Genomic DNA, 12,043 nt, shown 5'->3' on the forward strand with positions numbered 1-12,043 from the left:
GAATGTGTATATGGTAATTACTATACTAGTCCGTATTAAGGTAACAATAAAATGTAATTTTGAATTCAAATTCAAAATGCATCTATGTATTTCTGTGTCACTGACCTGCAGTGAGATGCCTTAAGATTTAAAGTTTCAACAGAATAGTTGCAACTCTTATAATATACATCACGTACTTGTAAGAAAAAACGATTATTCATTATTTATTTATTAATGCAAAAGTCAAATTGTTGCTCATTACGAATATTTATTGAAATACGTTGGACAACTGCAATTTATAATAACAATAACAACAACAATAATAATAATAATAATAATAATAATAATAATAATAATAATAATAATAATAATAATAATAATAATAAAAAGGAAAAAAGAAAAAGAAAATATAGCATTCTTGTGAAATTAGAGAATTAACGTATTACTCAATACAAGAGTATAAAAATTTCAGTTGGTGGGAAAAATAATAAAAATTCTAATATTATTATTCAAATTCAAATTTAAATTTAATAATTCCATATAAAATGTTTCATCCCTCCTTTTACGTAAATTTAATTAACTCATTTGTCCAACGTATTTCTCGTGTTACGCATTCTAATAATAATCAGTCATGTTTTATAAAAGGTATTATTTTTGTTTAAAGAAAAGAAAAAACATTGATTTTTAATAAGAATTAACTATGAAACTTATTTGATCTATATATATATATATCATATATATATATAATAAACAGAACTTCTTCGAATGCTTACAGAATTTATATAAGCAAATATTTCACATTGATCAAATATTCTTACCTTTCTAAAATGTTTATCCAATACTTTGCTTTCTTTATCTTTTTTTTTCTCTATCTTCTTACCGCATATTCAAATATGTAAATATATATATACATATATATTTACGAACATGTGTAAGTATACTTGTTTTATATTTTTGGTTTTACTACATAGCAAAAATTTTATATATATATATACATAATATATATGCATATGAGTGAAGAACAGTATATTTAAACAACCTATATTTTTTTTATTAGTACGATGTTCACAAGACATCTATATATACATGCATCCATTATACGTTTCTTTAACTATTTATCGCTTATCACGTAGCATAAACACGCGAATTTGTTTACTTTATTTTTTGTGGAATATAGTGTATTTTTATTTAAACAATACCATGGAATAATCATTATATTGCTGCGTTATTTGCAACATCTTTGTGGTAATTTTTCTTCTCATTTTTTTTTTTTTTTTTTTTAATCAACTATTTACCTGCAAATATCGCCTTATTTTTAAATGATATTACATATTAAATTATTATTGAAGTTTTTCTCAAAGCTGAGTAAGAATTTTTTTTTTAAATTATTCCAAATTTTTTTTTTCTAACAGCATATGCGATTGACTGACTATTCCTTTTCAGTATATATATATATTTTTTTCTACAACCAATTTTTAATGCATTTGTTTTCTTAATATAAATTTGTCAATTCGACAATGCAGAATAAAAATTAATATTGTATGTATATGACTTGACTCATAAAAGAATAATTATTTATAGCTTGTACGAGTACACATGGTCAAAAAGGATCAACAATTATGTCACACAATTATGTGACACTACATTATGTGAAGTATTTTATTTTTTTATTTTTTTTTTTTTTTTATATATAATTAAATTGAAAATATATATATATATATATTTTATATATTTAAAAAAAAATATATATATATATTTTATGAAGATATTTACCACTTCCAAAGCAATGCGCTTTTAAGTATACAATTACTTCGTGAGTATTTCTCTATACCCCCTATTAATCCAGTTTGTGTCATCTTTAAAAATACTAAATAATAATATTTTATTATTATTATTATTATTATTATTATTATTATTATTATTATTATTATTATTATTATTATTATTATTACTATTATAAATTTGCTGATATGATAAAACACATAAAAAGCTAATGCACTGACAATATTGATTATTCTTATTTGAAGAAAAAAAAAAAAAGGAAAGAAAAAAATATACATATACGTGCAATGTGTTAATAAAAAAATAACTTTGTTAATAGAACACACAATAGCCAATTTTGGTTAGCATAATCATTTGAAATTACATTTCTCTTAATGCATCATCAAGCTTCCATATACACGTAAATTTTTAATAAGCATTCGATAATCAAATACATGCAAACATTATATACCTGTTTTGTTTTGTTTTTCTTTCTTTCTTTTTTTTCTTTTTTTTTTTTTCTTTTTCATATAAAATTCTTGTATTTTCTGACGTGGAAGTGTTTGAAACATTACACAACTAATATGGGTTATTTTATAACTTATCACAATTTATATATTCAATTAATCAAACCACAATTATATTAAATATTTTCTAGTATGTTGCAAGATACTCGAAAGTAAATATATGTATATATATTTTAATAATTATGTATAACCATTTGGAAGTTGAATTTACATATACAGACCCAAGTGCCATATTAGGAAGCTTAAATTGTATTATTTTTTTTTTTTCTTGTGAAACATAAACGCTAAATTAGTATACAGAAATTTGTATACAATCTTCCAACAAAATATTATTTACGCGTGAATCCTTTATATGTTCAGTTGCATAATAATATATATTTTACTTCTTTTTTTTTTTCTTTTTGTTGTTTTCTCTTTTGAGAGTATTATATTCTTCTCACGATACTAATAAAATTTTACATCGAACTCAATTTTCTATTGAGGTAGTGCAAGCTTTTTAGTGAGACGTAAATATTTATCTCATATTTTCAGTCGTCTATGTCTAATTCAAACGAAATTGAATGTGTTGTTTTAAGAATTACAAAATAATTTGTTCTTTTTTTTTTTTTTTGTTTTTGCTTTTTCAACCTACAATTAATTAATTAGCATTCGAAGATATTTTAGCTCAAATAATAAAAAAATGTATTTTTTGTTAGAGATATAACTTTTGGATCTTTCATATATTATCGTTAAATTATATTAATTTCTTCATACCATTTTTTGCAGTCATAAATAATTACTTGTACAATAATTAATTACATTAGAAAGGTTAATTTTTGCAGAAGTTTGTAGTTTTGTTATCTTAAAATTTCTATATGGATTAATCGATAAATAAATATTATTGTTTTTAAATACAGTAATAAGGATAATATTTATCTTCTTGTATTATGCATAAATATATGTACCCACATAACAATCCCAGGTGATATTTAGTTAGTAGAATGAAAAGGATTCAATAAAGAATTATGTATTACATAATATAACTTAATGGATTCTAGCACATTTTTTGTAGCTTATTAAAATCATCAACCATAATGCATGTTAATTATGCACTGCACAAAATATCTTGTAATTATTTAGTAAATTAGTATAATATAGCATACTTGTTTCTTTCTCAATTTTATTCAAAATTACGCGCCGAAATAAACAACGTTTGCTATTAATATTTTTTTTTTCTTTTTTTTTTTTTTTTTATGTACTTTCTTCTTTTTTTAATTAAAGAATACTTTTGTAAATATGTAGTATTATAATGGAAAAAATCATACGAGTTTACTAAATGAATTTTTAAAGAAATCTAAATAAGATGTTTTTGTATTTCCCACAATATAGAAAATACAGTTCCATTCTATTTACTCTTACAAAACTTTTATTGATTTTATAGCAAAATCGTGGACACAGGTGCAGGATATGCAGCTAGTGCGGGTAAGGTGACGAATAAACTGGGACAAAAGGGGTAACGTTGCTTTGTGTTGCGAATGATTTGACAAAGCTGAGATCAGTTGTCCATTGCGTATCTCCGGGTCCATTCTTTGGCATTACGTATCGCTTCACTTTCATTAACTTTCCAAAGTTCAGCTACATCATTTGCCAAAGGATCATCTGGATTTGGTGCACTCAAAAGTGCTTGTATTGATAGAAGAACCGTTCTAATTTGTAAAGCGGGGCTCCACTTATCCTTTAAGATGTCTAGACAAATTCTGCCTAATCTAAAGTCAAATGTAAATTAATATATTATTTATCATGCACCAAAGAAACTTTTTTTTTTCCCTTTCTTTTCAAGGACTTCTTTTCATCTGCATAATATTTTATATTCAAATGAATTTTTTAAATATAATCTTTTTCAAAGCTGATATATAAAAGAAAATCTTGATAAAATTAAAATGTAATATGTTATATACAGATATAAATTGATATACTTACCTATCGATATTTGGATGATAAATTTTGGTTATAAATCTCACTTTAGGGGCAGACATTGGATAATCTTCCGGTAGGAACAACTCGAGTTTAAATAAACCACCTTCAAATGGCGAATCTTCAGGTCCCGTTACAATGACATGAAAATATCTAGCATTTGTGTCATCTGGAACTGCGCTTATACCAGGAACAGGTTCTTGCATTAATCTTTGAGTTTCTTTGATAATTCTTCGTGGTAATGCAGCCATATTTTACAAAATTCTATGAGATAATAAATAAAAGATATTTTAAAATGTAACATTAAACTTCCTAAAGATATTAGAGTCAATGTGAAATCTTTAAATCCTGATGATACCAAACATAGAATATAATTGAAACACAGAGAAACAATATAATTCCTGCAAAATAATTACTTTTTCTTATTAATATGAAATATAACTTTTATTATGATTTGTTGAAACAGAGAGAGAGAGAGAAAAGAAACCCAAGTAACACTATATATCTATGGAGTATAATAATTAATAAATCATTATACGAATATCTAAGAGAGAAGAAAGAGCACAAGTGGTAAGAAATCTTGGAACTGATTATTTAACAAAATCACCTTGACTACATGGAACGGTCGATGATTATATAAAAAATAAAAAAGAAAGAAATCAAATAATTTCAATGAATATAAGGATTCATTGTCACGCAAACAGATGAAACTTTTGGCGAAAGTATCATTGTTGGGGAGTATAAAGAATGAAAAATAAAGCAGCACATTGACAGCTTGTCACGTTGAATGCGTATGCATGGTTACACGGGAAACGCGTTTCATCCGGCTGTCTACGATCTGACAAAGAAAAAAGACGAAGGAAGGTATGAGTGAGAGAAACAGAAAGAGAGAGAGAGAGAGAGAAAGAGAGAGAGAGAGAGCAAGTGAGAGAGAAAGAGAGAGAGAGAAATAAAAAGAGAGAAAACATAAAAAAATCGGGGCACCGTCCTGTACCTTTGGTGGATCAACGTACGAAAAAAAAAAAAAGAAAAAAGAAAGAAAGAGATAAAAGAAAAGAAAAATGAAAGAGATATTACTCTCATTCGAGAGAAAGAAAGAAAAAAAAAATAAACTCGTGACAAAAGATATTCGAATATTTATCCTAGCTCCATATACGATATTATTTCTTTTTTTTTTTTTCACTATCAACTTTCGAAGGATAATAATAAAGTCCTATAATAAACAAAGAATAAGAGAGAGAGAGAGAGAGAGAAAGAGAGAGAGAGAGAGAAAGAGAGAGAGAGAGAGAGAAGTATTGAGCACATACATTATACTCTCTCGCCTCGTCGCGAGAGTAAAATTGTATGTATGTACGTGCGAAAAGATTCAATCTCAAGGGACGACAACGACGACAGCGACGGCGACTGCTACGACGAAGACGACGACGACGACGACAACGAACTTAAAGGGTTGTAGAGAGGGACGGATCACAATAATATCGAATCATACGTACGATCCTTATTTTCTGTAAATATATACGCGTCGGTCCTACAAATCTGGCAGTTTCGTTCGCCTCCTCCCGGTCTATGTTCTTCTTCTTCTTCTTCGTCCTCCTCCTCCTCCTCCTCCTCCTCTTCTTCTTCTTCTACTTCTTCTACTTTTACTTCTTCTTCTTCTTTTCTTCTAGATGACTCTCTTTAAAATGAGATATTTTTTTCTCTTTCCCTCTCTCTCTCTCTCTCTCTCTCTTTCTCTTTCTTTCTTTCTCTTTCTCTCTCTCTCTCTCTCTCTCTCTCTCTCTCTCTCTTTTGTATTTCTCTATGATTAAAATATATAACTTTATTCTCGTTATTTCTTCTATCGGTGATATTTTATTTTCCCGTCGTGACGTCGGCTTCCCGGCCGACCGAAAAATCGGCTTCGGTCTTTTTACCAGCCGTACGTGCGTGTATAACCAACCCCCCGCGATATACCGTGGTTATGTTCCGATGAAGCGTTGCTAATCAGGCAAACCAAATTCATACGGCGGAGCTTGGACTCTTCGTGTTACATACATTTTCTCGATAGAGGCGCCACTAGCGTCAGATATCGTCGCGCCATCTACAGCCTCAATTAAGGAACTACTCTGTTTATGTACATGTATATTCATCTTATTCTCTTTCTCATTCGTTCTCTCTCAAGCGCGCGTTTACTCAATCACTTCACTTACTCTTTTTTACTCTTTCTCTTTCTTCCTTTCCACGCGACGCGCGTTATCGTTTTAAGAAAATATTCCGTATGAGTAGCGCGACATATAGGAAACTTTTCAATGCGCAATACAAACAATTTTACGCGATTGACTCTAATTACAATTTCAAATTTACTTATTATCATTGGGATAAAAAAAAAAAGAAAAAAAAAAAAAAAAAGAAAAACGAAGCAAAATATGTCTGATATTTTATATCTCGTAACAGAGAGAAGTTAATTTATTCGTTTTACTACACGAAACATAAGTGTTTTACATTTCATGTAGATTATAATGTTATTTAATTAAATTAATGTAATTAAAAAAAAGTAAGTTTGATTTTTAAATGAACATGTATATATATATATATAATTTTTTACTTCTCGATATTTTTCTGTTCTTTTTTATTTTATTTTATTTTATTATCTATTTATTTTTTTTTTTTTTTATCATTATTTATTTTTCTGTTGTAGTATCAAGAACAGATGGCGTTACGTTTTGATGCGAACGGATAGAGTTTGTCCGAGGGACAATAAAGACATCATAGTTAGTGGTAGACGCAAAAACAGCCATGAAGTTTATTATGGCGATTGTTTGTTTGAATATGTGACGTGATACATAGAATAATGTTGCAGAGCATTGTTAGAATGACGTTCATGTTCTATCCTTGCAAAAGAGTACTTTAAATCCGATGTCATTAAAAAGAGTACACTTTTGTTTACTACGCAGGTGGGTCACTATATATTCTTGTGTAAATATCATCAGTTTCGACATTGACAAGTGGAAGGTTTTGTGGAACAAAAAATTTTCGTTTTTGTGATTTAAATCTTTAATGATGTTTTAAGAAATTTTTTTCTTTTAATTCTTCGTAAGCATATTTGTTTAAATGATAAAACATCACATTTGTTTATCACGATAATACATTGGGATTACTTGAGGTATATTTACATGAGGTAACCTCATTGATTGACGATTGACTTTTTTCATCGTAAAAAAAAAAAAAAAATGCTGGGAACGTATTTGCTAATAAATTTTTATTTAATTTACTTTCTAGATTATAAAAGCGTTGAATATTAATAATTTAATTTGTTCGATTATTGAAAGAAAAATTTGTCATAGATTTTTTTCATCATTTATTTTATATTTTCACTTAATATTTGTTTTATTTATTTGTAGATAAATTAGATTAAAAATGGCTGATGTCAGATTGCTTATACAAGAAGAAGGTCGTGCAGCAAGAAATCTAATTGCTTTTAATGTACCAGTTGGTACAAATAATACAGAGAAAGTAACAAGGAAACCGCCTAGTGTACCAAGAGTGGTTCAATCTGGATCTATGAAGAGATCTATGAAACCAGCCTCTAGAGTTAGATCAGCTTCCACTGGTCGAGACAAAAAGTCTGGTATGTCGTTTATATTTATTTAATTTTTGTCGTTAATGTAAACATTGTTTTTTCTTTCAGAATTACAAGCTCGCTATTGGGCTTTTCTATTTGGAAATTTACAAAGAGCTGTAGACGGTATATATCAAACGTGCGAAGAAGATGAAAATATTTCTGAATGCAAGGAAGTAATTTTAGTGTTGGAAAATTATACAAAAGACTTCCATAATTTAATAGAATGGTTTAAAGTTAAATGGGCTTATGAAAATTCTCCACCACCTTTAAGGCGTACACCTTTGGCTTGGGAAGTAAGAAAGACCTCGCCATGTCGTATTTGGAATTCAACTATAGTACCAAAATCGACTAGTCCTTTACAAAGGATAAGCCCACCAGAATCCACATGCAGAAGTCCTATAGATCAAGTTATTTCAGAGATAAAACCTATGGTTACGGATAATAAAATAAATCATATAAAAGAGGAATCATTGCATAAAATAATAAAGGATAATAAGAATAACGTTTCTAAAAATAATTCGACAAATATTAAAGAAAAAAGAAAGAATGTGATAGAGAGAGGTATGAATCAATCGTCCAACAAAGACAGATGTATAGGATCTAAAACTATTAATAAAGCTTTTGTAAAATCTCCAATGAATTCAAAAGCTAATGGAAATGGTTTAATAGATAATAAAGTAACAAGCGAAGATTCATGTGATTCTAAAAATAAGGCCGATACTAGAAACATTGTAAAACAAAATAAAAATTCTTCTCAGAATGTAAGTACTTTAAAAACATCAGATTCGAATTTAGCAATCGACAAACAAACTTGTATTAATAATAAAAATATGAAATCAAGTATCTATCAAAACGTTGAATCTATGGATAAAACGATTAAGGAAAATGAAACAAATAGTAAGCTTAGTAATCGAAGTAAATCGGAGATTACATTAATACCTAATAAAAAGAGTACAGAATTGAGAAAAAATGAAATAATTAAACAGAATATAGACAATAATGAAAGTAAAATTATCATAGAAAATGTAAATGTTGATAATAAGATGATACAAGTTAACAATAAATTGCAAACACAAAATATCGATACGACGGTAGCCTCAAAAAATGCTAAAAATACAATAGAATCGAATAAAATAAAGCAAAGAACAAGTAAACAATGTATAAATGCTGATAAAGTAGATAATAAATTAATTACAAAATATTCGAATAAAGAAATACATAATACGAGTCAAGCAGCTTATTCAACGGTATCATCGCGTAGACGATCTAATGAACAAACAATAAATTTATCAGAAACACCCAAATTTACCAGAAGTAAAACAACTTTGAGCGATAGAACCATATCATCTGCAAATAAAGCCAGACCAGGTACATCTGTTATAATCAGACGTCGACCTCAACAATTGGAGAGGAAGGTATTTATAATTTTTTTTTTTTTTTTTTTTTTTTTTTTTTTTTTTTTTTTTTTTAATAAAATGTATATATATATATATATATATGAATCATAAAAATTTTTTGTTTGTTTTCTTTAATAGGGCAATGAGACTTTGTTGAAGAAAAATCAAGATAACGATATAAACGGTTCGGTAGAAGTATTAACAAAACAAACGATTAGCGTTAAAGCTAAAGACGAAGGCGATGGCTGGCAAACTGTTCGAAGTCGTTATAGAAGAGGTAGTACTCACAATTTAAATATGTCTACGCGTTTTCATAAACCAAGTACTGCCACATCCTTGCCAGCTTTATCGATAGAAAGTCCAACTGAACGAAATAAAAAGAATTGCTTTACGCCCGATGGTAATAAACAGAAGAAAAAGTGTATGGTAGGAAAGGCTGGGAAAAATATAAATAACGAGGTTGAAAAAGTCAAAGGAGAATCCGTATTAAATGGTAATAAAGTTAAAAATGCTTGGGATAATAACATAAAGAAAATTCCATTGTCAATAAACGACACAAATTCTACGTCGATGATAGCAGCTATTTTTAAAAGTGATGCGGAGTTACTTGAAAAACGTATACAACAATTTATGGCAGCTCAAGCCGAAAGAGAACGAATTATTTTAGAAGAGGAAAGAAAGACAGAAGAAGCGGATTCTCAAAGATCCCAACAATTGTCAGATGAGGAAGCTTCCTTGCAAAGGCAAATTTTAGAATTAGAATCTACTGATATCGATATCGATACTGAAACCGACGAAACCGACGGAGAAATGGTTCTTGAGATAGAGGATGAACAATCGGTGGTAATCGATCCTGTATCTGACGATATCAGTTTAGAGGACAGGTACGAACGATTATAAACAAATATATATTTTTTTCAATAACATTGTTTATTTACATTTGATTATCGACATTGTATTTTTTTTTTTTTTTCTTTTTTTACTTTTACACAGATACGAAAATATGTTAGAAGGTATGTCATGGGCAGAAAGAGTCGACGTTCTCGCACAATTGCAAGCACTCGTTGCACGACATCCTGGACGAGCTCTCGAGCTACATCAAAAATTATCATCACCATCTAGAAAACGTTCCTTGCCTGAGACATTACGTAGATATCAAGCGAAACAGGCATGTGCACAGCACAAACGTCAAAAATTATTGATGGAAAAGTCACAGAGATTGAGAGAATTGTTGAATAAGGTTGAGGATGTAAAGAGTGCGAAAAATCAATTGATAGAAGATAAGAGAATTAGAATGGAGATGAAACTTAAGAGAGCGGAGGAGAATAGGACGCAGCATTTATTGGAGATAGTAAGGAAGGCTCACGATGAGGATTCTAAATTAAAAGAAATTGCTTTTATCAATGAACTCGAGGCACAAAATAAACGGCATGATTTTATGGCATTGTGTCAGGAACAGGAGGAACGATTGCAGGTTTTTTTTTTTTTTTTTTTTTTTTTTTTTTATATAAGTTTAATAATAAATGATAAATTTTCAAACGTAGAATAAATTATTGTTAACGTTATTTGTAATTTAACAAGGGTATACAAGAAGAACGTCAAAGGCGTCAGGAAGAGAAAGCTGCAAAAGAAGCTGCCGCTGAGGAACGTAGAAGAGCATTAGAGGCTGAGAGACAATTGCGTATACAAAAGATGAAACAGGCTAGGCGTGAACGAGAGGAGAGAGTTGGTAAAATGCAACTTGAAAGAGTGAAGGAACGTCAGGTAAATAAATAAGAAATATTTCTTGTCAAACAGATTCTTTTTCTTTTTTTTTTTTTGTTTCTTTTTTTTTCTTTCTTTCTTTTTTCTTTTCCCACAGAGTACATCTCTAACTAATTATATGTTAAATATTTAGGAACTTGCAAGAGAGAAAGCTAGAGATCGAGAAGAAAGATTGTCGGCACTTCACGCGGCTCAGTTGGCCAATCAAGAGGAATTACAGAAAAAGATAGCGCATAAGCAACAGGAATCAGCTAGGCGGCACGTTGAAAATATAGAACATATTCGTCAAAGAGCCGTAGAGTCGTCTATTTTAAGATCGGAAGAAGTTCCACCTACTCTCAAATCTTATCCTATTCAAAAGCAATGTTCACTTTGTGGTACACACGTAAGTTCATTTTATCGATGTTTAATTTTCAATTAACAGAATATGTATATATATTTAGAAATAGAGAAGAAAGTTAAATTTTTTTTCTTTCTTTCTTTCTTTCTTTCTTTATTTATTTATTTATTTATTTATTTATCTATTCTTTGTTGTCTCATTACTTATACTCAGATAATGAACGAGGTATATCTCCTGAGTCATTTGAAAGGTAAAAATCATCTCGAAGCTGTACGTAACGCACACGATGGTAGAGAACCATCGAGAGACGAACTACAACGATTTAACATAGCTCAAATACGTGATGTATCGACGCCAACATCAAATAGTACTAACTCGAATGTTAATAATAAAGCATTGAAGGAAAAACAAAAAGCATTGAAACGTCGTTGTAGGAAAATAAAACAACGTATTACTTCTCGCGGTCAGGAATGGGAAAACGCACAGAGAAACGAGAGTCTTCCTTCGGTCGTCCTCGAGTCTACGAATAAAGTAAAGTTTCGAAGGAATTTGAAAGAATTGGATAGATTGTATAATTATTTGAAAAGCGCCGGCTCCAGTATTGCCGTTGCCACCTTGGAACGTTGTTTTGGTGAAATTGCTAGGGCTTTGTCGAAATCGGTAAGTTGTAAAAAACAAAAAAAACAAAAAAAAAAAAAAAAAAAAATTAACTTCCATGCCA

General features: G+C 29.2%; 3 protein-coding genes across 5 annotated transcripts in view; 2 read left to right on the plus strand and 1 right to left on the minus strand.

The window, feature by feature from the left end:
• LOC118439795 (uncharacterized) overlaps positions 1–3,826 on the plus strand; it is a 63,675-nt gene extending 59,849 nt beyond the window's left edge. The window contains exon 17 of the mRNA XM_085655155.1: positions 3,688–3,826. The gene's annotated coding sequence lies outside the window, so the exon portion shown is untranslated. The remainder of the gene's footprint in view (positions 1–3,687) is intronic.
• On the minus strand, positions 1,082–6,226 carry LOC118439806 (ubiquitin-conjugating enzyme E2 N). Of its 3 annotated transcripts, none has more exons than XM_035861969.2 (3): positions 5,714–6,226; positions 4,227–4,484; positions 1,082–4,012 (listed from the first exon to the last, which is right to left on the minus strand). In XM_035861969.2, exons 2-3 carry the CDS (start codon positions 4,469–4,471, stop codon positions 3,802–3,804), a joined length of 456 nt encoding a protein of 151 aa, XP_035717862.1. In that variant the 5' UTR covers positions 4,472–4,484; positions 5,714–6,226; the 3' UTR covers positions 1,082–3,801. The 3 variants fall into 3 exon arrangements, with proteins under 3 accessions (XP_035717862.1, XP_035717863.1, XP_035717864.1); XM_035861970.2 differs by lacking the exon at positions 5,714–6,226 and adding an exon at positions 5,528–5,655; XM_035861971.2 differs by lacking the exon at positions 5,714–6,226 and adding an exon at positions 4,828–5,066.
• Positions 6,227–6,638: 412 nt separating this feature from the next.
• Positions 6,639–12,043, plus strand: part of ssp3 (short spindle 3) — a 44,948-nt gene continuing 39,543 nt past the window's right edge. The window contains exons 1-9 of the mRNA XM_035861912.2: positions 6,639–6,753; positions 6,898–7,153; positions 7,601–7,827; positions 7,888–9,236; positions 9,357–10,102; positions 10,212–10,692; positions 10,800–10,982; positions 11,116–11,367; positions 11,536–11,982. Coding sequence (XP_035717805.2) covers positions 7,617–7,827; positions 7,888–9,236; positions 9,357–10,102; positions 10,212–10,692; positions 10,800–10,982; positions 11,116–11,367; positions 11,536–11,982 — 3,669 coding nt within the window. The 5' untranslated portion in view covers positions 6,639–6,753; positions 6,898–7,153; positions 7,601–7,616. The remainder of the gene's footprint in view (positions 6,754–6,897; positions 7,154–7,600; positions 7,828–7,887; positions 9,237–9,356; positions 10,103–10,211; positions 10,693–10,799; positions 10,983–11,115; positions 11,368–11,535; positions 11,983–12,043) is intronic.

The sequence above is a fragment of the Vespa mandarinia genome, chromosome 2 (assembly GCF_050613455.1).
Source record: "Vespa mandarinia isolate Hongniang chromosome 2, ASM5061345v1, whole genome shotgun sequence".
Classification (NCBI taxonomy): Eukaryota; Metazoa; Arthropoda; class Insecta; order Hymenoptera; family Vespidae; genus Vespa; species Vespa mandarinia.

What these genes read in the sequence shown, in the direction of transcription:
- LOC118439806 (XM_035861969.2), bottom strand. Translation starts at nt 4,471, where the DNA reads ATGGCTGCATTACCACGAAGAATTATCAAAGAAACTCAAAGATTAATG. An exon ending in TATCATCCAAATATCGATAG is followed by an intron (nt 4,013 to 4,226) that starts GTAAGTATATCA and finishes ATTTGACTTTAG; the next exon opens with ATTAGGCAGAATTTGTCTAG.